This window comes from Dermacentor andersoni, chromosome 6 (assembly GCF_023375885.2).
Source record: "Dermacentor andersoni chromosome 6, qqDerAnde1_hic_scaffold, whole genome shotgun sequence".
Taxonomy (NCBI): Eukaryota; Metazoa; Arthropoda; class Arachnida; order Ixodida; family Ixodidae; genus Dermacentor; species Dermacentor andersoni.
This window is the reverse complement of record NC_092819.1, coordinates 26,123,705-26,151,392: the sequence shown is the minus strand read 5'-3', so window position 1 is coordinate 26,151,392 and position 27,688 is coordinate 26,123,705. Positions and strand designations below refer to the sequence as shown.

Below are 27,688 nucleotides of genomic sequence, written 5' to 3'. Positions count from 1 at the left end.
TTGTTTGTTTCCTCCCCGTTATGCTACCGCTGTGTTCGTACAAACTACGACCGAACACAAATGCACCGCCAGCCAGTCAATGTAGGAGACTGCAATATTCCACAAACTCCACAAGAAAGAAAAATTTTAATAATATGATAACCAAGCTCATCAAACAAACTCTAGCATGTTGAAAAACATTTGTTGCATCACAATAGTGATAAAATGTACTATGCCCTTCAGATCTATCTACACGTGGTCATAAATTGTCCCTTTGCTACGCTACACTAGATGCCTCTCTTCAGCCATTTCTTTCCTCTCTGTGGTGCGACATATTGAACTTCCTTATTTCTTTTTTACTGAAGTCTGAATAAAACTTTCAATACTACAGCCTGGTTACAAGATACATTCAAGCAATTTATGCCTAGAAGAACAATCACAAGTCCTTGCAGTATTTTTCTGCAACAACAGAAAGCTATTGCCATTCTTCACAAACTACAAGTGCATTCTTTGTCTCTAGGTGATGCGTCATCAATTCACTAAGTGAGCAAATTGCCAGGGGCGTTTTCACACCATCTACCTAGAAATCATGGTGCCCAGTAAAACTTTAAAAAGATATTAAAGTACACACTTCGCAAAGAGATATTGTGAGCGTCTGAATGCAATGTCAGTGGCACAGAACCACCAGTTTCATGAACCAGAGCTAGTAGAATGCTGCTCCATTCAAAGCCTTTGCGCCAGGACTGCTCGCAGCATTCGGTGAGTACACAACAGATCACTGCAACATCATGAATTCAGTGCTGAAGTCATTAGTGCACACTCAAAGACGGCATAGAGCAAAGAGTTTTGTAGAAAAAGGTTTCAACAAAGTTCAGCTCCATAACAAACAAATCTGTAGCCCTGTAGTTCTCAAGAGAGTAATGCTTGACAACAGAGTACTACCGTGTCGAGTACAAAAGAGAACTGTTTCTAAGTTCATCATGTTTCTTTGTCAGAGTACAACAATATAGACAACGCATCATCACACATGACGCTGAACAGACGTATACAAGTGTTTTTCAATGTGCAGAAGTGGTGTAGAAAGATAACTAATACTTTCCACATAATGTTTCCAAAGTGCTTGAGTGGTTCCATCACTGAAGTGGTCAAACCACTCTGCACTGGGCTGCATATACCTCCTTTGCCCTAGGTCCTGCAAGTCGCACTTTGCTGTAGTGCAACCCAGATGGCACGTATGCTTCGTTGATTATGTGTAGAAAGCCTACCTAATATCTACGTCAGTAATATTGTTTCTATGCCTCTGCTGGGACTCGGGACAGAGAGTTTAAATAAGAAATGACCTAATGTGCATAGCTCTCATCCAAAAATTCAAGTTGCTATATGTAAGAAAATAAAAACCCTCGCTTACACAAATTCAGTGAACTACCATGTTTTGAGATGCTTGAACAAGAAATGTGTGAGCAAAACGAAAATACTGCAATAAGCGGGCAAGAAAATGTAAACATTTGATTTGCTGTTTATGACGAGCTGCAGCATGAAAATGACCTCGGGTAATGCAACAAGCACGATCATATGGGACAACAAAAAAATAAACTGCAGCTCGAACATGTGAGATTAGTAGCAAACACTGCATTCCTGAGTGTAGTGATGTTTATTTTCATTTGCTTTAAGTGGATGCAGCAGTAGCCTGGGCCAGCAGGTTGTAAGTATATGTACAGCACTCGTAATTTGTGCTATCTTGCACAAAGAGCCATAGGACTGACTGCTGACATCTAAAGCAGCGTGACAGCAATATCTGCTGTTTCCTGAATCTTTAAAATACTTGCTTATTGCCGAGCCTGGAACTGCAGCGAAGCACATAGTTATGAAAAAGAAAATATATATATATGTATATACCACTCATCACACTTGCCTTCTACCAAAAAAAAAAATGAAAATAGATATATATATATATGTATATACCACTCATCACACTTGCCTTCTACCAAAAAAAAATGAAAACAGATAAAACACTCACACCTTTTCACCCTGTGCACAAAATCTATGGTCTCATATTATATTAACTAAACAGCTCTGAAAATCATGATCAGAAATGATGAAAAAAAAATGGAAGGAAATAGGGGGAACCTCTAGAAATATCACTGGGGAATGTCGCAGCACCACGGCAGTGATTCAGCGACATGCTGAAGAAAGCACATGAGTTCATGTGTCAGACACATCGCTGTGAAAAAAGGCCAAAGGAAAAAACAACGCAGAAGAAGGCCCCCCAAAGCAACAACTAGTGTTCATTGCAACTCTCCCAAGTAGAAGACGATGGCGACGTTCCAACCACATTGCAGCCATGTGCAAAAGCAGATACACACTCACTGTAGCGTTGACTGGCTACATCCCGTGAGAAACTGTCCAGCCATTACAGTTTCTCCTGCTCAGCCTGTTCACCTTCCCTCACCCATCTGCGGTTAGTCCGTAAGATCACGCAGAAGGTGACTCACGTCGGCTCCACTGTCATTGCTGTTTGCCTAGTCTATGGTTCAGTCACTAGATGCTCGTGTGGTCCAACCGTCGCTGGCACGGCCCAGACGATGGTGGACTTATACACTCTGATCGGAGGTTGGACACCGGAGGGCGGAAGAACGGCTGCGGAGTGATGGGTAGTTGGTGCGCCCAATCACCTGATGCTCGGCCTGTAAGATGGGTTCCGGTTCTTGATGGGTAGCGGATGTGCCTCTGTGTTCAGAACCCACTGGTCTAGTGGGAGCACTGAGTCGTCCGAGAAGAGCAGGTAGAGGTACTTGAGCGTTTCCGCAAGAAAAAAGCTCTGTTGGACGTCGTCCTTGGGACCGTCTGTTTGGTAAACGTTCTTCAGGCCGGTGTAGCCACCGTCCACACGGCAGTGCTTCTCCAGAGCCTGGCATTGACAAAGAAAATGCTGTTCATACCACACACCTTCTCCCATGAAAAAAAAGAAAGAGTAATGACTTGGTGTTCCTGACTGACTATCAATCTGAATGCAAACTTTAAGTGCAGGCTTCACTGGCAAGCAGAAACTGACATACAGCACTCAGCTTACACTTTGAAATATTAGACCCTGCTTCTTTTCAAGCAAAAACAAAAGGAGTAATACTAGGGCGCTAGCACAAGCCACCACAATGAATACCCTGGGGCAAAGAACAATGATTTAGTGTCTTTCCAAATCTCAGAAGCATTAGACCCCTTTATGATCTGTGCAAGGGCCCGGCTTCAAGCTAATATTTGCACATCTATTTGCTATAGTAAAGCAGCATACACATATTTAAGCCATTATTCCTGTCTGTGTTTCTATTTCCTATACTCTAAGAGGCACAACAGTGTCAAGCTTAAAGACCAGAAATATTTTACTTCTCAAGAAAGCAGATGCCCTTTCACGTTTGACAACATGCAAAGAAGCAATGACAAAACAGAGTGCTTTCCAATACAAAAGGATATTGATAATTTATTATGATGCTCAGGGTAATGTCAATGTTTCCTGCAGTCTACCGTGCACTCTATTTCTCCCACCATAATGAATCCAAGGATTTTATTGCAAAAGGTAATCGGGCAACAAATGATTTGGATGACACCAGTGGCATAGCCAAAAATTTTTTCGAAGGGGGTGCACCCACTTAAACGGGGAGGGTGAGGGGGTTAGAGATGGGGCTGGGCAGGCTGCATACTACAGTAAAACCCTGTTAAATTCGACCCTCGCTAATTCAGAAAATGTGATAATTCAGACACATCCTTTGGTCCCGGCAGGTGTATGCATTATTTAATGCAATGAAACTCTCGTCAATTCAGACATATTTGGCTGCACATCATTTAATTCGGACAGCTCAGAGCTCGGTGAGCACGAAGCACCGCAAATGTGCGACGCAAAAGAGCAAAAACGGTGTTCACCGAAACAAAGCGGCGGAGTTCGCGTCACCGCAGTCGTCAGTGGAAATCTTACACAATTGACAGCAATGCCAGAACGCTTCGTGCCTGTTTGTGCCTTTGAAGCATTTATTCTTGCATTTACCGCCGCGCATAGCACTGCGCTGGCCGTGTGCCTTCATGACTGCACCATCGATAGCACCTGCAGTTTTGTCCGTAGCGGTTGCAGCAGTAGTTTCACTTTGACTCAGTGCGCGCTTCGGCTGCATGCCTTCATGACTGTGCAGTCACCATCCACGACTGCATCGATAGCGGCTTCGGTTTCTTTCGCAGCCTTTGCAGCAAACAGTAGTTTCGTTTTGACTCAGTGCGAGCATCGGCTGCGCGCCATCAGAACCGCAAGGTCGCCTTCTATGATCGCGTCGACAGTAGCCACGGTCTCATCTGCAGCGGTTGCAGCAAACAGTAGTTTCCTTTTTACTCAGTGCAAAGCTGTAGAGGTTGAAGAGCATCGTTTACATCGCGATGGGGGGCGACACTGGCGAAAAAATAATCAAGACGTGCACACGGTAGTGAAAATGTGTCAGTAAACAGGCACGCCGTGGCCACCGTGTGAAGGAAGTCCCGAGGCCTTCGCCGCTGCGAATCCTAATCAGTCAGGAGATGAAGAGAACTGCAGCTTCCGCACTGCTCTTGTGCAAAATAGGAACGGGACTTGCTGATTCATTCAGTAAAGTAAAACAGTGTTCACGTAATGGGCATTTCTTTATTGTTTTCTTGATACCCTCAATAATTCAACACTCAGTTAATTCAGACATTCTTTTCAGTCCCGTGAAATCCGAAGTAACAAGGTTTTTTTGTAATGCAGAAATTTCAGGTAAGGGTGGGGAATGTTCCTTCAAAGATAAGTATTTTGAAGGAAGCTCCTTCAAAAGATAAGTATTTTACTGGCTAAGCTACCGGCAACAAGCTGCGTCATGTGTTTTTAGCCTTCTAGAGAATTGCATGTGTTGCAGGACGAACTATAAAAATGGCGAGTCTACGCGTGGGCCACCATTCCATTTGTGAGTGTTGTGTCACTCAATAAATATGGAATATCAAATGCACAGTGGACAGTATAGAGAATGATATGTTATGGTCCATATACTGCAATAGAGTGCTGTCTGAGAGCGGTGACGATGGACATTAGGTGTAAACAAATTTGCATTGTAGGAAGGTAAACTTCCCTGGTCTGTGTCTTTCTACACGTAACAATATATATATATATATATATATATATATATATATATATATATATATATTGTATTGCCACAATCATGCATGCATGCAACATTCTTCTTAGGAAATTTGGTGCACATTACATTTCTACTTTGTTTAAAAGATCTAAAGTAAAAAGAAAATTATGGGGTTTTACGTGCCAAAACCACTTTCCGATTATGAGGCACGCCGTAGTGGAGGACTCCGGAAATTTTGACCACCTGGGGTTCTTTAACGTGCACCTAAATCTAAGCACACGGGTGTTTTCGCATTTCGCCCCCATCGAAATGCGGCCACCGTGGCCGGGATTCGATCCCGCGACCTCGTGCTCAGCAGCCCAACACCATAGCCACTGAGCAACCACGGCGGGTAGATTTAAAGTAATTCTAATATCAATGTCATTAGGAAATCTCCAATGTCATTTTTACTTAAGTTTTCTAATCTCAACCCATAAAATGTGGATTTACATTAGATTTAAGTGAGTGCTAGAATAGGGCATAGACTGACAAGTGAAGCAGCAGTGTGTTATTTTTTTTTTCTCTCACTCTATGCTAACTCAGACTGCCAGATAATTAATTGATAAATAATTAATTGTGGCGATCCCATCAAGATTAACTCATCAGAAGACGACTGTACATATTTAGGTGAGCTGCTATATGAATAAAAGGAGTAACAAATGCCCTTTTCGTATGTTTGCAATACTGTGTGCTTTGTCCTTTGTTACCAAGAGCACTTTAGAGTCCACACACTCAATAACACACATAAGACCTACCTGAACAGCTTCCCAGCCCCAATCACGATACTTTTGGTCCTTGGTGATCCTCCACAGGTAGAAGTACGACTCAATCACTTCTGGGCGTAGAATGTAGTACTTCTCATTCTGCTTAGTGGCTTTGGCCTCCAACTGCTCTGTGAAACGGAAGGACTCTGGGCCCAACTTGGTCGCTGCACCAACATGGGCAAATTTTTTTCAGAAAAAGACATTTTCTATTTCATCAGTAGTAGCATTCACCGCCACTAGAGTAGATATCACAAAAAGAGAACCTCTGCACAACCGTACAAGCTGCCACTGTCCTCAAAGATTGATTGCGTGCATTGTTACATCGTCAACCATTACCATCTAATGCTACAGTTATCTTGGAATCACCATTTTGAGATATTAATGCAGAGGTTTCCCCACACAACTGCCCATCTGTACAGTGCTCACGGAATGAAACGCAACTGCGATCATTTAGTAGAACGCTGCATATATGCAGAGAAGTCGAGAGTACCATGTCATGTCGCTAGGAATCTGGTCACCAAAGGTAACTCGGACTCCGCTCTAAGTGTACGCACCAAAATTACGTCGATGTGACACAAACTGCAGCCGGTGGAAACGAAAGTATGGGCATTAGTTAGCCCTAAATTGACGCGTTTCATTCCGTGAGCACTGTACATATCAGGACAGTCATGCTGATGCAACAGAGGCTGCAGGAGTGCGGTGACTCATCATTACCTTGAACATAATATATAGGATGAAACTATCCCAAAGGATAGACTAAGTACAAAGATGCTACAGATACCACCCAGAATGGGCAGGAAGAAAAAACAAACACTATGTTAGTGATGTACGCTCAACATCATGGAACACCATGTTCAATTCGTTACATTACTAACGTCTGCTGCCACGCCACAAGGACAATACTGCAATGTCAAATTGTCCACAGTGATAGCACAGCATCTTCAAGTGGTGCTACTAAGGGAAAATGTTTGCAACGGCAGCACAGTGACTGCATGTTCATAGCACCCATCAACTACAGCTGAAACAATTACCTAATTCACCTCAAGCCTGCCTTTATTTAGAATGTCGCAGCACATATGTAAATCATAAAAATTGTTATCAATAGCTACTGAGACTGCCTACATCATGGATAAGGCAAGCAGGCTAGGAGCTTATCTTGAGGCAATTATCACGAGACCACATTCTTTTACCGACTGTCACAGAATGTCAACATATCTTTCTCACGGCAAGCAGCCCAAAACAAAATGTACCAGGACAGTTGTGCCAAACTTCCAACCAAAATGTGTTTGTGAAAGTGTTAAATGCATCAAAAGTGCCCTTATGAGCACTCGATTAGCAAGATTTCTGCACAAACATACTCTGCACAAAGAGCTCAACAATTAATACTTTTTGGAAGGAAAGTTTAAAAAAAAAAGCACTATGGTAATAAGACCGCTTGACAATGCATAAAAGATGCAGCTTCGCATAATGCATATGATTGAAATTCATTTTGAGCATATCAAGTTAATTAAAAGATCTGCCAGAAACTTGGATCCTTCAGTGCTCACAAAATGCACTCAAGTTCTTTGTTTATGAACATGTTGGTATGACATCAAGAACAGCTGCTACACAGAAATAATAAAATGTTCAAATGTGCAAAACGTGCCGAACCATCACACGAATTGGACAGGATAAGTGTGTGCACACCTGAATGAAACCAGCAACAACCAGTGTACATAAGCCTAATGCACCAGAAGGCCAAGCACAATCAAGCGATAGGCGGTGTCAGCTTTTCTTATAAATGTACCTTCAATAATAAAGCAAACATCACATATTCGGAATAGGTCAACTTACGCGTCCTGTCGTAGGACTCATGACAAGTGTTGGTGATGTTCTTTGCTACATCCATGAAGTGGTCCTTCGTAACCGATGGGTCCTCCCCAAGTGTTTGGGAAATGAGGGCGTAGAAGCCACCTGAACAGGAGACAAATGATCACATATTTCCAGTCAAACATTCAACCCTCTTGCAGTACAAGTGGTTCTAAATTTCTTTTTATTTCATTACTTTTTTCATGTCAGGGAAAACAGAACGACAAGTTCACAAGAGTAACTAGAATTCAGATAGATCAGGAACAAAGTTAGTGATGAAATGTACTTGCTCTTTCTAGTTCTCACTTTTGCCATGCCTATACCTTCAGCACTCCTCCATTACTGCAAAAGGCACCATCTCTTTATTAGAGTGTCACAAGTGTTGAAGCAACTTGGAAAGATGGGCCTGCTGATAAGATCGTATGCAATGCATGTAACACATCCCTCAAATGCCGTGATAACCAGAGGCTGTTACAGAATGTATGATCACGCCTTATAAATAAAGACTATATGTAAGTTACCATATTCAAGTTGATGCCATGTTTAATTTAGTGCCACACCAGAATGGTTCAACTCACTTTCTACACATGGAGTGAAGAAATTGGGCAGCCCTCAATACAACGAACAGGAATTTAACATACAATTGCAGAAAACCATGTGCTGGATCTGGAACTTTACCAGCTATGGTTAATTATAACAATCGGCATCTGCAGTTATGCTAAAAACAAAAATACAGGATTTGAAATAATGCTGGTTACAGTGAAACAAATATTTTTCACATGCTGATCAAAACGTCTTCTGAAAGCAAAAATGTCAAATCGTCAGAAAGAGCAACTTGAAACGGCAGTCTTCAACATGTCTTGAAAAATCTGACACACACAACTGCACATATTGGACGCACTCACGCATTTCGTGCCAACAGCATGTCGATCAGCCAACATGTCAATCCCACGTGTTCACATTGGTCACTCGCTCGCCATTGCCATCACATTGCATCACAGACTTGCACGTTAACGGCAGTACAAACTGCACCTTTATAATTTACCATAGTTCACATGCCACATTTCCCGCTAGCCTATCAATGAATTGTGGTACTAATCATGCTTGTAGCTCTTTCATACAGGCTCCACAAGAAATTCGTTTCCATTGCTATCAGTGTGCACATTTATAGAAAATATAGGACAGATCTGACTTTATTTTAACAACATTTGCCCATATACAATGTATTGCTGTTGACGGTAGCAATATGGAACTTTTGAGACTAATCAACACAGGAAGCGAAACAAGAGGTCTGAAAGAAGACACAGACACGCACCTGCAAAGCAGGCCAGATGGTCCATTTTTGGCTCCACTCGGTCATACTTGATCTCAGCTAGGTAGAGGAACCCACTCCTAGACTGCAGCAACATCTTTGACTCGATGGCCTACACACAAGCAAACAAAGACAAGGAGTGAGCACAATGCCTTTCAATCAATATATTTCCGCGGAAATTTTTTAAAAGGCCCTAACAATAACGGAGATACAAAGAGTGCAACGTTTACTTTCCCATTCCTCCTCAACACGTTCCCTCTCTCTAAGCGTCGCAGACAGCTATGCACTGCCTATTGATCTTTTCTTGCCTTTTCTTTCTGTGGTGCACTTAAGATAACCCTTCAAGGCTAACACCTGACAAAGGTGCTCAAGAGTCACAAAAGAGCAGTGGCAGAGAGAGAGAGAGAGAGAGAGAGAGAGGGATTTTAACCAGTCAAGAGTCTGGTTAGCTACCCTACACTGGTGGAAGGGAGAAGGAGAAGAGAGAGAAGGGAGACAGAGAGCATATGCAGACATGCACAGACAGTCGTTGAGTCAAAGCCACTCGTGCAAACCAGACATTCTGAGAAAACATAAAAGTGCCTTCACTGCCTTCTGAGCCGATGATCGGTGGGGAAGGTGCTCTAGTAGTCTGTTCACTCAGAGCAATTGTCTAGTTTCCTGAATACACTGGACAAAGATTGTCCTTGTGCTTTAAATTGAGAACAGTGGCTAGATAAGTTACAATGACAGGATGGGCAGGAAGGGCAGGATGTGTTAACAATCACCATTTCCCTGCATGTTAGTATTGTATTGTATTGTATTGGGTTTTATGGCGCATAAGCAACTGAGGCTATCATGCGCCAAACACATGGTATAATTTATTTCTAAAATTGGGTATCCTCAGCGAAAGTCCTTGTCCGGACAAGGACTCTGAGGAGCCCAACAGACCAAATGAAGACCTCAGCCTTCTTCTCAGGACTGAGAAAACGGGTGAGGTGCATCATAAGATGCGTGAAAAAACTAGGTAATAATTTTTAGAATTAGTAGTTCTGTGATATATTATATTTCGTTTAGGATCGCTGCGTCTTTCAAAAAACTAAAAAGAGATGAAGTTCCTACAAGTGGGTTATCTCCTAAAAGCAGACTGGGATGAAAGGGAATGCATTCATTGTAAAATACAGTAAAATATCTTTTCCTTAGCCGTTCGAGTTGTGTGCACGAGAATAAAATGTGATTTACAGTGAGTTCATCTCCACATTTCTCACATAAGGGTTTCTCTTGTTTTGTCAGTAGTTAGTATATTGAACAAGTGTGAGTAATTAATCATCACGAACACTCGCCCAACGGCTAACGTCTACGGGCTGTAGCATGGGTCAACGCTCTCTCTCTCTCTTATATGCCTCCAAAGCCATACAAGGGAGAGAGTGATATTTTTATGCGAGTCTATGGCTTCCCTGCTATATGCAGTGAAAGACTATTTGGCTCGCATATTCACGGCACCATTATCTATAGATCAGGAAAGAAAATCTGACCATGTTCAAAAATAGTTTCAGCATCCCTTTCAAGTATGGGCACAGGGATAGTTAACAGTAATCTAGACGTCTTTCACGACTTGAATTCTGAGTAACTGGACAACCCTGTAAACTGGGCCCCTCCATTTCCTACTTTTTTTTCATCAATGAAACCCAACCATACTCCAGTTAAAAGATTGCAGGCAACATAGTGAAGGCTATGAAAACAGTCAAAAATGCTGACAGGTTTATACAGTACTCGTACAACTTCTGTGTTCCAGCAAATATTGGTTTTCTTTCATTACTAAACCACACAAGAAAAGTATTCACACAATCTCTATCGCTCCACCTGTTTCGTGCTGAAGTGGCTCACATCTGTGAGGTCCCCTATGTGACAACTTCTTCGCCAGTATGACCCTCAATGCATAACATTAATGTAATGTCAAATATACTGTGAATCTATTACAATGACTGTGAAAGTAACTCTTTCACAGTTATTATCTTTCAAATAAGTGACATGCTATCATTTAGTTTCAAATGGTGGCTATGTGCTGCGAGTGTGGTTACAATATTGTAATGCTGTGTATGTTCTATTTCGAAGTTGTTTTGGTCTACTATGTTTTTCATGCGACATTTTTAAATGCTACTACTATGCATACAGTGCATGCATTACATTTTCATATTCTTTTGCTTCTGATACGTGACACACTGTTTTCCTTGACACAGTCACCCCCCTTGCACCATTCTTTTGACAGTGCGTTAATCAGACTGTCACCTTGTGCCTCCACGTATCCCTTATGGCACATATACAGTCTATGCTCATTACAATGTACCCGCGTACAACCGACTTTTGGATATAACGAAACATATTTCAGCCTTAGTTTGGTCTAACTATTTTATCACTGCAATGAAGTTCGCTTTTAACGGACCGCGCTACAACAGACTATTGGCTACAGCGAACGAAATTAGCAGCAATTTTTTTCAAAATCGGGCATATAAAATGTACTTTTGCCATGTCAGCACGGGCTGACAACCAACTTGCGAGGGTCAGCTGACGATCGCAGCTCAATATTATATCGCGCGCATGAGAGAGGAAGGTGCGGTGGGAACGCACCGTCTTCTTTGCGTGCGAGGCACAGGGGAGGGGGAGGCAACAGAGAAGGGGGTTCTACACCTGCGACTGCTGCTTACGGTGCGGCTGCTGCTTACAGCGTGGCCGCCGTATCTTCAAAGCGATCTGCAATGTGGACAAAGTGCGCACCCGCGCAGGCGCCATATCTTGAAAGCGACCTGCGATGTCGACAAAGTGCGCGCCCGCGTGGGCCTCATCTTCAAAGCGATGTGCGATGTGGACAAAGTGCGCCCAGTGCCGGTTGCTTCGTATGCGCTGTGCTTTCAACGTTTAGTTCGCGTTGAAGCGAGAGACAGCACAAAGGTCAATTCGCTTGCTGCTTCTGCAGCGCTTATCTTGCTGAATTTGCTATCGCAATCGATGCTTTGCCTTTATGGCGAAACTGCGACTCCTTTTTTTCTTTTTACTTTGGACGTTCGTCACTCACTCTTTGCAATAAAGTTGTTAGACATTGCAACGAAAGTTTCGGAAGTGAGGCGCTTCAGATATTACGGACTTTACATAAAGCGGGCGCTTTTTGTCGGATTTCGGGGTCCGTTGTAACGTGAGTCGACTGTATTCAACAGCAGCTAATCCAAAATTCAGCCACCAGAGATGATTACATGCAGCAGCTGACTAGAGGCCACTTCCTAAATTATGCGATCAAAAATGCACCTTGACTGAAAGCTCCTCCTCGAGTGCAGCAACTGCTCAGTGATGCTGTCATATTAAGACTTAACCAGTATGCACTAATGATGCTTGTCAGAAAGAAACTGCAGTGATGAGGAGTTGCTAGAGTAAGATCTCACTACTCTAATGCCTCCGAATAGGCACTGTAAGTGTCTGGTTACAAAATTGTAGCTTGTGAAACAGCCAAAGAGCATCATGCAAGCACAGTTATTACTTTGGTGAAGAAGCATAATCCGGTAAAGCTAGAACACCTCTCCACAGAGTCTAACTAAAATTGGACATGAGAAATTTCAAGCATGCTGCACACATTTATAAAGCCCTCTATAAGCTACCTTTGCTATAAAACTCCCACCGACATATGAATGGGTTGTGCCAACCTTGACGGCATCCAACAGTAATCGCTTGGCCTGTACGTCTTCACCATCAGACTGGATCCATGCCTTCAGGAGGTACTCGTAAAAGCTGTCTCCCAGGGCTCCCATAGACATGTGGTCTGTAGAAAGCAATGCGGAGACAGTTTGCCATAATGTCCTGACTTCTTGTCCAACGCCCCTAATGGCCTTAATAAATCTTAATTATACCAAAAAGATGGTGCAGGCAATGCCTGTGTGTCCAAGCAGAAAAGTTCATGAGTGCGGTGAGGAGAAATGTCAAGTCACTAATCCACCACTAAGCAATGCCAACTATCACTAATCAGGAAACTTCACAAATGATTGCCAGTGATGTCTCGAAAACTTGCATTCCAGTATCTGTCATCTCATCATGGCCATTATGTGAGACTCACCACTTGAATAAAAAGTGATACAGGTAATTTCAGAACTTTTTCAGTTTTTAAGCACTCCAAACGCAGTAATGCCAGCTGCACATAGTTGACTGCTTGGTTTAATGATGGGTTTAACCGATGGTATAGAGGTGTTCTGACAGACACACTGAAGGAAGATTCCAAGAAAATTTTCACATGCTGGTTAATGTGCACTAAAACCTCGATACAATGGCTTTTCTTTCTTTCTTTTTTTTGTATTTTGTCCCCACTGGAATCCCACTACTGCAGCCAGGAATCATTTAGCCCCGTGCCCAGCTGCAGAAAGCCATTACTTCTTGTTCAACAGCTGCATCTTATTTTGCATCACCAGAAAACAAACAAAAAGTTTATTCTGATGAATCTGCATTTGTGTGTGGTGTATTTACAGCAACAATGGCTTTGGAGGAAAACATTTTCTCACACCATGTCTCTCTGTAGTGCACTCTGAAAAATATCTTGAGGCTTATCTCTTCTTCCAACAACAACAATTATAAATCTTGCATACATGGCCTTTATGTAATGCTCTGTGCTTGCTACTTCCAGTCACGAATCTCCCGTCACGCTGAAATGTATTGTGCTATTTGTTACCCGAAACCAGCAGGCGCTTAAAGAAATGAAAGGCAAGCAAGATAGATTATGGCTATTGTTTCAGTACATGAAAAGCAGTGCCAAGAGTGCAAATATTTTTTATGCGTGTGCTTAGGTTCTTGCATGGTCAAGGAAGAAACTAGGCCCATTTCCATTAATGAAACATTTTCACAATTGCCCACATTTTTGCCAAGCGGTCAAACTTCCTATCAGCGTCAATCCAGGACAGGGTTGATCTTAGAAAAAAGATTATGTAGATCCCACACACTGTGAAAATACAGTGGACTCTCTTTAAATGGAACTTTAAGGGACCAGTGAAATTGGTTACGTTTATCAGGAGTTCCATTTACTGAGAGACAAAGCTGAATACAATTGCATGAAGACAAAACCAACCGACCATGAGGATGGTGTTCTGTTTAAGCGATTTCCATTTATCAAAATTCCACTGCAGATGTAAGCGAAGCTTTCTGTGCTGGTTGCATTGATTGACGATAATTAGCAGTGATGTTGGTGGTGAAAGCTTAACTTCTTCAACGTTTAGTCTAGCACAAGGGTGGTGAGTTGATGTCAAACAATACCTTGCGTGCACCACTACTGTTTATCTGCGTAATACACAGAACACACATGGGGGAGGTGTTTCTGTGAGGCATTGTTGTAAGCCATATTTCATAACCTCTGAAAGGGTTGTGCATTGTCATTGCCTCACATGGCACATCGCATCGTAGCAGAAGTATTAAACTTGAATTGGACTATGGGGCTGTACGTGCCAAAACCACAATCGGATTATGAGGCACGGCGTAGTGGCGGACTTCATATTAATTTTGACATTGTGGTGCTCTTTAACATGTCCCAAAATGAAAGTGCACGTACATTTTCTATTTCGCCCGTCAAAATGCAGCTGGGGCAGTCAAGATCAAATCCACGACCTCAATCAATGCCATAGCCGCAAAGCTATCGTGATGGGCACAGAAGTGTTGATTCGACATGCAACCGCTTCTGTAGTGTGGCCTAGACCTTGCAGTGCGCTTTAATTAATGCAGCTCTGCTTCTGCACACCCTACGTAAGTTGTCCCCTTGACATATTTTCATGGTGTTTATTTTTCAGAAATACCAGAAACATACTGTATTGTACCGTGAACTTAAGTTTATCCAGTTTTCCCGCAACCGCTGTCGTGTCTATAATAATAGTGTTTCCTTCCCTTCTCATGTCACCTTTCCCCCTCCCCACCTTCCTCTCTACAGTTCTACCTATGTCCACTGTGGGCTCACACATTAGTAGAAAGGTAAGCGCTGCAGTTTCTGCAATGCTTTTGAGGGGGGGTGCAATGTGGAGATGCCCAGCAAGCTCCAGAGGGCATTGTGCAAATTCAACACGGTAGGGTCCAAATGAGTTTCGCGCGTAGCCTTTCCTTACTGCCTCACTCTTGTCATGTATACACACACTCTGAACTACCCCGGAAGCAGTGTGTCAGACAGCAGCAGCAGCAGTTAGAAAGTCAAAGGAAGAGGCAAAGAAAGCTTCGCTTTAAAATAAAAAACAATAAAACAAATTATACAGCATCCAACAGAAATATCAAGAAGGGTGAAACAACTCACGCTGTCCCCAGCGTCCTGTCTTGGGGTTGATGTAGTTGGGGTAGAGGCCCTTGGGCTTGTCAAGGTCGGCCAAAACCTGTCGCACTTTGTCCACTTTCTCGCGGAAGATCGGGTTGCCCGTGATGTCACTAAGGTAGGAGAACTCTAGGTGCATGGTGCCCAGCTCAGCCAGAATAGAGCCACCACTTGAGGCCCAAGCATAGTTCTTGCTTACACCCCTGGAACATGGCACGTGCAGAGTTCTTGAACCAATCTCACGTTTTATGTGCTACTATTGCATTGACCCCATTTGCAAAAATATTTGCTGTTTCATACATAGCAGGCAATGCTATAAGACTACAAAGACTTCTCTCACTGGCGACATTTGTAAACAAGAATTATATAGTGCATCACATGTGAAAGAAAGACACAGGTATGTGTCACCTCATAAGAAGCCAACAAAGACACAAAGGGCAACACAGGGAAAATTACTTGTACTTAATAATTGAATTAAAGAAATGATAAATTCATGGAAATGAAAGTGGATGAAAAAACAACTTGCCGCAGGTGGGGAACAATCCCACATCTTCGCATTACGCGTGCGATGCTCCACCATTTGAGCTACTACGGTGCCGCTTTCCCATCCACATTGTAGGGTATTTATGTGTTACTACAAGAACTAACCCTGGGAGTGTTAGCTAGCTCCACCACTCACAAACCTTGGCAGCGGATGGGTTTATTGACCAGTTGCCTTCACCTAAAAAGGTCACGTACTCGAGATGCCTGCAGCAGAAAGGATGTTCCACATCCACCGCCAAGGTTTGTGAATGGTGGTGCTGGTTAACACTCCCAGGGTTAGTTCTTGTAGTAACACATAAATACCCCAGAATGTGGATGGCAAAGATGCCCCGCAGTAGCTCAATTGGTAGAGCATCACACGCGTAATGTGAAGACATGGGATCGTTCCCCACCTGCGGCAAGTTGTTTTTTCATCCACTTTCGTTTACATTAATTTATCATTTCTTTAATTCAATAATTAGGTACAAGTAATTTCCCCTGTGTTGTCCTTTGTGTCTTTGTTTGTTGGCTTCTTATGATGTTATTAAAAAATCAGGCTCCTCGGTTAACCCCCTTTCTTCTCGTTCAGGTATGTGTCGTGTAATTCAATGTAGCCTTAATTGTTGGGAGTAGGCCAGCAGAAACAAGGGACATCGGGTAGCTATAATTATTCTCCAATAAAAATAAAAAAGGAAGCCTAGCCAAAGGAAATTTATATATAGAGCAATGCAAAGGATCACTGAAGAAAATAAATAAACAAACAAACAAATAAATAAACATATAAATAATATATCACTCACAGCTATGGTCCACATAAATGTTATGTAAAATGTCAAACCTCTCTACCGAGGAATAAGTGCAATCTGTCAGGTTTTTCCTTATACAGCTTCTTTTATTGTGCTCAATCAAACACATGCTGCATGCGTTGAGCCCCGTGAGTGTAACTTGACTTAGGTAAGTGTTTTCTGTAAAATTTATAAAAATTTGTTTAACTGTAGGGCAAAAGTGCTAACATGCTTAGGTGGGCAAGATATGCAATTAAACACTGACTTGAAATAAAGAATTTTTTTTTATTTCTGCATGCATCAGTATTCAGACCTTGTGTTGTTCCTGGGCACATAAAATAAACACTGATGGATTGACTGATCAGTATGAATTACTGCTGTCAAAGAAGAGAAGGCAACAACTTCCTTGCAAGCTTTTGCACAATAAAAATAACTGGCTTAAAGGTTCATGGCCACATAAACCATGAATGGATGACAAAATTAAACTTACGTCTTGATGTTGATGAGGGCATGGGGTATACCCTTTGGTGTGTTGAAGGCTGGAAGCAACAGACGGGCAATTTCCTCAGCCTTGTCCTTGAACATCTGCGCAGGGCATAAAAAGTAGCTGAATTGAAATTAATACAGAAGTTATATGAGTCAAAACCAGAATATGATTATGAGGCATGCTACAGTGTGGCACTGTGGATTAATTTTGACCAGGCGTGGTTCTTTAACGGGCACTTAAATTTAACCAAATGAGCATTATTGCATTTATCCTGCATCGAAATGCGGCCGCCACAAACGGGATTGAATACATGACTTCTAGCTCAGCAGCACAACACCTAACTACTAAGCTACTGTGTTCAGTTGAAAAGGAGCTCACTCAAATGTCCCCTGCAGAAAAACATGGCACACAAACATACACAAAGTGACATTCAATATAGTTGGAGCAACCATAAAGCTTTAATTTGCATGTCTGGCAACAAAACTTTCCTTTTTATTATTGCCTAACACTTTCTCTGCTTTTTCCCTCCATGTGTTATATCTACTGATCTACATGCAATCTCACAGCTTGTACCATTCCTGCAGCCTGGCCTCTCAAACTCAATGCACTTGATGTGCAATAAAAGTGCATGACAATAAGAAAGTTTTCTTGTTGGTCTCATAGTTATCAACTTGCACTGAATTCTAATTCGTATTACATGCAGATTCTTATAGCAATTGGTGCCTTTTATGATGTTACGTTCACTAACAAGTCAAAAAGCATATCTCACGACAAAAATACAAATTCACTTACGTTGTCCCCAGTCAAGGCGTAGCATGAAAGCAGGCCACCTACAAAGCGAATGTTGGTCTCGAAGACAGAGATGTCCGAACTCTGCATGTAAAAGTAAAATTTTATTTGATACCGCATGGCCGATTCTCTTCCCCTTTTCCCTCCCGCTACTTTCATTATATGTTTATAACCCCCACCTTTAAACACTTATATTTTATAATTATTATTTATTTATGCTCTTTACTCTCCCGCCATACCCTTCCGTACTTAGGGTAATGAGCCATCCTGTCAATAAATTATCAACTGTAGAGACTTGCGTAAGGGACGCACTTTTCTTTCACAATTTTGATGAGGCGCGGCCCTTACATGGTACCGAACTTCTAGTCAGAATGGAGCCGGCACAGATTGTGCACACCTCAGCTCCATTGCATCAAGGTCAGTGTGCAGCTCTCGTCATTTAGTACACGCCCGTGGAAGTCAGCAACGCGTGAAAATTCGCCGATGCGCACGCGTGGCATCAGGGCACCAAACACGATCGTTTCTCCGTTGGAAATTTCTTTTTACCAACTTTGGGCTGCCAACTTGGGGGTGCAGCACGTACACAGATGTGGCCCTCACCATATGGCATTATTCATGCATTCATGTTAGACAAGTGAGGCACTGACAATGCTTGTTTCCCTGGCCAAACCATGCTTTTAATACCTGTCATATCTCCATCCCTGTGAAACAGAGCATTTTATATTGTTCATTTAGGGCAGTTCTACACATTTTTGCACTTGACCAATGCCAAAGACTGACATGCTGTTTGAAGATATTCCGTCATTCTTGTAAGTGTTTTTTGTTGCTGCTGGGTTGATTTATTATTTGTTGATGTTGTTTTTAACCTCATCTTTGTGTACACTCCCCTCAAACGTTCTCTCTATGCAAGTTTACATTTGTTTTATACTTCTGATGCCATGAGAGTAGCCTGAGTGGAGGGTTCCAGTTTCATTTCAACCATCTGGGATTCTTTAACCTGCGTCGAAAGCACACAACACAAATTTTTTTTTTTTAATCCATCCACTTCAAAATGTGGCCACACGGCTGGGAATTAAATCCAATATGTCGTGCTATGCAGTGGGACACCGTGACCACTAATCTACAGCTCTGGGTACGTGAAATACTGAAAGAAAAGTTCTGTACCAGACAAAAAAGAAACAAAAGGCACGTACTACGTCATTCAAACTGAGGTTCTCTGCCACCCAATTTCGAGCACGCTGGAATTCCTCGGCCATGCCCATGAGATAGAGGGTGTCCATGCCATCCACGATGGTGGCTCCCATGGCAGTCTTGCCAAAGATGCCCGCTGAGTGGCCCTTTTTGGACACGGGTCGCAGCTCATTCTCGCCCCAGGCATAGCGCTCATAGTTGTCCCAGGCGTGCTTCATCATCTGCAAAAGCAACACATGCGTGCTCTATATTTCCTCGATTCTAAGCACTTTGATTTATTTCAAAGCCCATATCTTCAAAGTATGAGGCAAAGAAGTAGGGAGTGTATGTAGACTCAATCCAAAATGAAGTACGTTACCAATTCCAAGCAAGACATCACAGTTTTCCTTTGATGAAACTGGAAAATCTTTAAACTGCTCAGAGTTTAGAAAACAGAGGCCCACTAACCAAAACAAGCTTGTAAACAAATGCAAAAGCCAGAATGGCAAAGTACGGCAATCCTGAAAGGTTAACGCAAGATTGAAAGATCAGAGACAATAAAGGGGTCTGAAAACATGCAAAATATGACAGAAATATATTTCTAGTCACCGATGATTACACACAGAGGTAGTGACGACAGTTTAAAACATCACAGCTTGAGAATAAGGCCAACATCAATCGCGACTTACTTCGCAGCGATGAAATGGCAGGAGTCAAAAGTGCACCATTGCCACCAAAACACAATAGTAATAAAAAGGTGCCTGTGTAAGTAAACATTAAATAATTCAGATAGAGCTATTTATAACAGGTACTGCAGTGAAGGAAAGTGTTCAATAAGAAAGTTAGAAAGCACCACAGAAACAACTAAGGGCTATAGTTACTGGTTGCTGTGATGGTGCACAACCGTTCATGCAACCACTTCACATGGTTAAAGCACACACACATTTTAATTCAATAGTTTGCACAACAGGATCAGTTAGTGTTACACATACGGCACGCATAAGCAAAAAGCTTTCTTCCTTTTTCACAGTATTTTTCAGTTTGTTCAGAGCATGAAAAAGAAAGTGCTGTATTTAACCCCTTCAGTGCCTTAGACTAGCTGGATTCATCCACAGGCTCCTGGTAGAAACGACCAAAAATGAGCTCAGCTTATCAGCTGTACTTAGAATTTTCTAGCAATGCCATGGATGAGCCTAGCTAAACACCTAAGAGAAAATTGTCACTGCTATCAAATTCAATTAATTATAAAGCTTGCCCTTTTGGATTTTGGAAATTACCTGTAATTTATTTACATTAACATTTGCAAAGTAATAGTGAGCCTGCCTTATACATATATGATGTGTCAGTTTCTTTCTTTTCTTTTTCTTTTAGAGGTCGATTCTAAAAAATTTGTGCACTCTGTATAACATGCAAATTCATACCTGCATAAATATGGATGCTTTTTTAGTTATCTATCAGCTCATGTCATGCATACTGCTGTGGACTGGCTAGATGCTAGCAAATTGGCTAACAACTTAAGGGTTCTTTCATTAGCAACTACCCTGACCATTGTAAAGAAGCTTTTCTGTATGTATATACTATCAACTAACTTCTTTTAGGCAGTTGACCACATGCAGGAAGCAAGGGTACATTCGCTCGAAATATACTGTACATTGCACAAATTATGAACTTTTTCAGCTGAGCAGCTGGTTCATTGTTGTTTCAATTCCACATAAAAGTTGAATTTCAATGAGAAATACGTTCAATAATAAACTTGGATGCAGTAACGCCTTTTTTATCCTGAATAAATCATAAGCACACATTGTGTGCAGCGAAGTAGGACAAAAAGAAAATTAAACCTTATCTGCAAACTATTGGTGCCGTTTGGTTGAAATAAAAACATTATCATCACAAAATTAATTGTGCATGCCTTGTCATGGAGGCATATTTGCCTCATTAGGCCTTGATTTGCCCTTCATGAAAAATAAGTTTTTCTTTCTTTTCTCCTGCATTTTTTTCCTGCTCAGAGCATGCATATGTGGTTTCCTGTGTTATATAGCTGCTGTTCTTCCAAAATAAACTTCAGTAGCGAGTCAATGTTGTTTTTGTCATCTTTCACTGTCCCTTGTCATTTGCACTTTTCACCTTCCTGTAAAGGTTTACCAACTCACTTGGCTAGCAATTCTACTGCACCAAAAGAAGAGTAGTGCAATATAACAGCCTGAAGAGTGAAACAAATTTGCATCCCATCATCACCATTATAGGTGGTACACCTTCCTAAAACACCTTCCCACTGTTACTCTCCCCAAGAAAATAATTTTTTTTTCTTCCTGGTACAGCGTTGCCCCAGACAGTCATTCATTGGCTTGGATTTATCATGTCAGAGAAGCCTGCTAATAACTGTGGTGTTAAATAAAATCCACTGCAAAACTAGCCTTCTGCGTCAAATTTAGGCATAAACGATCCAGCAGTATAGCCACAAAAGCCATTTATACTGGGCTCTCTACTGATGCAACACACAGTACAAGTGTTCCCTGTAATTCTTTTCGCAAGAATTACATGGACCACTTGTATTAACCTTGTGCAGACATTAACTCAGCCATGTCTTTGCACTTAACATTTTGCATGCTCCTTTCCTTCCACTTAAGTAAATTAATCCAATTAGGCTCAATGAAGAGCATCAAGTTCAATTAGAAAGATTGCCTTGTAGCAGGAGCTACAAGATTAGCTTGCTGCACTTGACCTTGCCCAAAGGACAAGGCTGCCAGGTCTAGCTGCCAGAAAATAAGCATGAAAAAAAAATGTGCACAGAATGCTGCAGAGACTCCTGTTCCTAATCAAGACACAACCTGCATCAAAGTATGAAATGCCTCCAAAACATTGTGGAACTGCAAATGAACTAAATACCCAAAATAAAATGGCAAACTACACAGTCAGAAACAACAACCCAGTATGCAATACCTAGACACCACTAACCAAAAACTTCATGGAGAACAAATTAGAGAATCCCCATTAGTGTGTCATGGCAGAAGCAAGCACTGTGCAGGCCTGTTGCAACCACCATCTGCTAGGGGCAAGCAAGGTATAATAAGTACAGAGCATTTCAATTTAAAGAAACACTAAAGGGAAAAATATGCTGAGCTGAATTATAACATTATACTTCTACAATAACAAAAAAGTCACTTTTACTGTGACAGGAGGCTTGATAACCAACAAAAAAAAAAGATGCAAGAAATATCAGTTTCACCATAAGTGCAAAGCAATGAATTCGATAGCAACATGTTAGAATATTACACGAAGTGTAAGACTTGTAGCTGTAGTGGCAATAGGAATTGAAGTAAATGTAAGCCGACTAAGTAAAAACAAGCTGTTGTGCTAAGGGTCCTCTGTTTGAATCCTGCCATCAGACAACTTTATTTATGTTTATTAATTAAAGCCAACGTCTTTCTTAGTGACTTTACCTCTTTCCTGGGCCGATCCCAGTGGTAGCACATAGACGCACCAATAAAATAACATCATTTTCAGATTTAAGCTCTGTTACTGTTTCATACCTTTAATTTAGTCTCAGATTTAAGATAAAAGGCATGCACTGTCAGTATCACGTTTCATCAAATTTGTTTGTGGGCTGCTGTTCTCAAAATTTCGAGGAATAATTTTGTCAAGTACATAAGATCAGGCATGAGCAACTTTAGTGATAGAATGCTGTGGCAATATAAACCGCTTATACCGCATGTCATTTAGCATAGCATGGCATACAGCATACATACGCCTAAATATATATGGAACGTCACGGCGACGGCAATGCCATCAGCAAAAATTCGCTTGGAGTGTCCATATAATTGCTATCGCAATAAAACAAACGTCAGATGCCAACGCAAGTTCCTGCACCAACCCGCCATGACGCAAAAAATTTTGACAGCTCCTGCATGGGGCTAGTTAATCTCTAACGATCGAGATGGAATACGCTGTATTCTAAAGGTGCCAAAGACAGAACTTGGCAAGTTTAGAAAACTTTTGCTGCGCTGCAAAGGCCCAAATACGATAACAAAATACTGTGATACAATACAATAGAGTGATGCACTGGTGCTGGAGCTTCAGCATGAAATTTTAAGAAATTTAGGTTCGACCTAGACTTTTCCTTCCAGTAATTAGCCTCCTATTGTGAAATTAGGAAACTAGAGTTCTGAAAGAATACTTTATCAGTCTAAACATATTTACGAGTTTCTTTTTAGTGCCCCTTTATATTTGAGGGCTCCACATTTCTTTTGTAACTTGGCCCCCTCAAAGTGCAGCTACCATGGCCTAAAATTGAACCTGCTGCCATGTGCAACGTTTTTGCATATTGCCCCCATTGAAGTGCGACTACCATGACCGAGACGAAACCCACAAACTCAAGCTCAGCAGCGCAGCTCTATAGCCACTAAGCTACCATGGCGGGTCATAGCTTATTGTTGACTTGTTCTGTCAGCACTTAGCCAAATCCCTGGTGCAGACACTGCGTAGACAGGTGAAGGAGAAACAGATAAGGAAAAACACCATTTTGTTCTTAAGATCGTGTCTGTTCAATTCTCAACGTCCTTTAAAAATGCTGGCATTGTTCAAATAAATGTTCCACCAACAAAGTCATAACACACGTAACATCCCCACTGACCTAATGCACTAAGTAAATTACAAGTAAGTTGATGTGACAATGTTGAACCAAGTCGAATACCTGCATGGCACAGAGAAGCCAGAATGTTTATGTTTTAACAAGATGGGTGACAACTTTTCCCTTTCATGATAATTCCTCCACATTGTGGGATTCCACAGGACTGATTTACCATATTCTGTGTTCCTGTGCTTCAAGTTGTCAATTAATCGACCCTTGCGCTACGATCTGCTAGCCTCCTGGTCAGCTCAGATGGTAGAGCGACTGCCCCGGAAAGGTGTTGGTCCCGGGTTTGAAACCCGTACCAGGACGAATTTTCCCTCAACTGCAAAGAGTTCTTTCTGAGAAACCCAAATGCGTTTCCTTTGTAGTTTCGTGCGACCTTTGGACGGATGACAATTTTTTCTCTTTCAAGATGGCAAGCTTCCACACCACACGGTTCATGAAATATTATTAAAGGAACCCTAAATATAAACACTAAACCAATTTATACCAATAACATATTATTCAAAACTCTATTTTTGTTGTAATGTGTTGATCATTAGAAGAGAAAAAAAGTCAAAGTTCCAGTTTATCAATTTCGTTCCGAAATTATTGTGCCAGAGCATCAGTATTATATGCCAGATTTCAAAGTAGTTTTTTACTTTAATCTTCAGTGTCCCTTTAAAGAAAGCTCCAAGAGCAAACAGAAACCAAATCATAAAAAAAAAAGGTCAGTCACTGGCTATAGCGAGCTTAAGTTCCTATGCACATATCTTTGTTGTATTTGAAGCAGGAAACAATATAAATAAGCCCATACCAAAGTAAAAAACTCACTTAAAATAATTTGCTTAGTGGTGACGTACCTACGAAAAAACTACATATCTCAAATTTAAGTTACGTGCTCTGCCTTGTAGTCTTAAATGTTGCGTGTTACTGCTACGCTGGCAGAAGTGACTAGCAAGATGCGTTAATTCGCCTAAGCATGTGGGCACGACTATGACAAAGGCACCATATGGCAGAGGCAACTGACAACATAAAGACACTGGGATACTCAACGTGTCCTTAATTCAAAAGGAAATAACAGATGTTTCCACAGCTGCACACCGTATAAAGCGACGTGGCTTGCCACATGCCCAATTCGCAAGGCACGCTTTGCACAGCTGGAAGTGCACTGATTTGACGTCACAACATTATTAAAATGTTACAAAACATAGAACGACAATAAGAGACTGCAAACAGGAAAGACACGTGGCTGCCTGCTAAGGAATTCTTAAGGACAGGCAAGAACAAAAAAAAACTACCTGTAACATTTTGCTTCGTTAGCTGAGCTGTCTTGGCAGTTAATCAGTACACATTCTAACGAAATAGAAAAAAAAGTCACACACAGTACATTGGCTTACACAAAAACTGCAATTCCTTTAGAATAACAAAAATAAACAATACTGTTACCAAACATGGTGCATAAGGAATGTGAAGCTTACTTACTTTTGATTATGAAAGCATGCACACTCGTTATTCTTTCAGTCGGGTACATTATAAGAATAAAAAGATACTTCTCTTTGCAACTGAGATGCCTAAGTATAACAATTCCATATTTAGGCACTGCTTTATCAATTACATCTTCACCTCTCATCTACCTGCAAAATTGCGCCAATGTGTTCTGGTTTAGGCTCATCGCTGACAATCACAGGGCAAGACCATGATAAAAATATGCAAGTATATTGTTTATTTACACTTTTTGATACAGATAAAATCAGTAAGAAGCCCACTACTACTGTTTCTAATGTTTTGCTACTGTTCTCATTAGTGGTTATAGAGCAAAATTAATATAGCTATTACCATATGTCCTGTCTTTTCTAAGCTATTGATAATGACAAAAGCATACAAAACATGGGATAGACACCATAAATAGTAGGGAACATAGCTGGGCCTTTTCCAAAACTAACCATCTATGCAAACATTGAGCCATCGTGTCAGTGAACATTGAGTTTTGCATATGCGCATGTGTTATTACTGTCCTCATTATTTGTGTGGTATAATGTTCAAAAAAATTGACACCAAGACCATGCTTATGTTACAACAGGCTTCCATTTCGCTGTCCTCCACACCAACAAATGTGGCATAAATTTCTAAACTTCATAAACAAAAATGTAGTGCAATTTGGCCACGGAAGCATCTTTAGAATACAACTGTTTCTCTGGAGCATTACAAGAAACTTTCCTTTGTCCTTATTTTAACACTATTTTGCAAATCAATAGTTTCTCATATTCCCCTGTCATTAATGAGATGCACATAACACTTGAAAGGTTAATTATAGTTACTGCTGACCTTTTCCCCATCAGGAATTCAAGAGCATATCTATTCCTTAAAAAGAAGATTGTAAAGACATTACAAGGTTCTACATAAGGAACTTAGTTTTACTGCAGAAAGATTACATTCACTTCGTGGGTAATGCAATCCATTATTAATTGGCTCTACATAAATAAGTGAAATCAAGCATTCTTATTTATTTAAGAGCATGCCATTACACTGGTTATGTAACAAAAAGGAATTCAAACCTATACTATTTTCAGAAGTTTACTACTATCTAAGCCCAATAAGAAGTTCTGGTGAAGGCATCCCAGCACCAACACAGACTAACATTCATAGCACAGTTTGTCCACTATGTTTTGAGATTACCCACATCACTTTTGTATTTGTACTGAATGCTGCTTGAAGCAAACTGCACGTGCACATATGAATGTGGTTCTGGAACATTGAGATTTGTTTAGCACACCACTCTTCTTAATGACTAGCTCTTACTCTGCCTAATGTCGGACTCCTTCTATTATCTTAAGAAAAATAAAGAAGTACTGCGAGCAATGTGAACACCCCCCCCCCTTTTTTTCTCTCTCTCTCTCTAAGCACAAGTAAAATATTTAGCACAGAATTGAACATAGCGACATCACGATCGCGATGAGCTCACAAACAATCGCGGTGGCGTGAGAAATTGTGGGTCAAGTTGACAAATCTCGGAGCCAAGGCAGTGGACAAGAAAAGAGGATCCGAGCTGCTAAACTGCGCGAAATGTAAGATTACATTTTGCAGCTGTCTTCCTTCCCAGCAAGACGGGATGTAGTACACATACCACGCCGCGGTGTTGAAATCGCTGATAAGAGCACTGCTGGCCCAGTGGGACGAAATCAGAAGGCCAACGATGCGTAATGACCAAATCGCGTACGGCGCTAAGTTTTCCCTCTTCGGAGCGATGTGCGCCGGCAGCGAATGCCACGACGATCGGGCAAACGCATACACGCATTATATTCACAGGCTGCTGGATGACCTACCAAGTTGTATGCTCACCTCTCTAACTTTTTGTCTTCTTTCGCGGTTCTCCGCCTCTCTCTGTGCGTCAGGAACATGCGAAACCTGGGGCGCTTTAGCGTCGACAGCGGGGAGACCCGGGCTCTGTGGAGGCCGGGCTGCAGTCGACGGTAGTTTAGACGGAGACGCAGGCCTGGCTGCTTCGGGCCTGGCGACCTGCATAGGGAGGCCCTGACCGAGGTCCTGAATGATTTTCTCCTGGAGCTTGTTTCGGTCCTCGGCCCTATGCGGGTCTTCCTCGTCGGCGACAATACCGTTGTGACGGGGAACGTTGTCTTCGATCACTTGCGGCGGGGGTAGCAGCAGGTCCGGCCCAGCATTTTTGATATGGCGATAGGCGTTGGACGCGCGCAGTTCAGGCAGGTAAAACACGGCCCCGATGCACACCATCAGGAAGGTGGCCAGCACCAACACGACAATGTATTTCTCCCGCACCCGCAAAGTCCTACGAGCTGATCCGCCGGGCGCCACGCTAATGTACTTGAAGTATGTGGGGAGAACGCCGACAGATGCCATGATCTGGCCTTCCTTCGGTGGCTGGGAACCGCCGGGACACGGCCGCAAAGGCCGCTCGCCTTGATACCGATGATGAGGAACTCCTAC

General features: G+C 41.9%; 1 protein-coding gene across 1 annotated transcript; it reads right to left on the bottom strand.

The window, feature by feature from the left end:
• Positions 1 to 107: 107 nt before the first annotated feature.
• alpha-Man-Ia (alpha-Mannosidase class I a) lies at positions 108 to 27,688 on the bottom strand. Its single transcript, XM_050170436.2, has 10 exons — positions 27,065 to 27,688; positions 19,137 to 19,355; positions 17,947 to 18,027; positions 17,158 to 17,252; positions 15,346 to 15,563; positions 12,737 to 12,852; positions 9,069 to 9,177; positions 7,739 to 7,858; positions 5,897 to 6,069; positions 108 to 2,887 (listed from the first exon to the last, which is right to left on the bottom strand). The coding sequence occupies exons 1-10, from the start codon at positions 27,599 to 27,601 to the stop codon at positions 2,648 to 2,650; spliced, it is 1,908 nt and encodes a 635-aa protein (XP_050026393.1). The 5' UTR covers positions 27,602 to 27,688; the 3' UTR covers positions 108 to 2,647.

Bases quoted from the DNA above. Each gene is read 5' to 3' on its own strand.
- alpha-Man-Ia (XM_050170436.2), bottom strand. From the start codon at position 27,601: ATGGCATCTGTCGGCGTTCTCCCCACATACTTCAAGTACATTAGCGTG. The intron at 12,853-15,345 runs GTGAGTTGTTTC...TGCTTTCTACAG, and splicing joins GACAGGACGCTGGGGACAGC to ACCACATGTCTATGGGAGCC. The intron at 6,070-7,738 runs GTAAGTTGACCT...ATGTTGGTGCAG, and splicing joins TGAGTCCTACGACAGGACGC to CGACCAAGTTGGGCCCAGAG.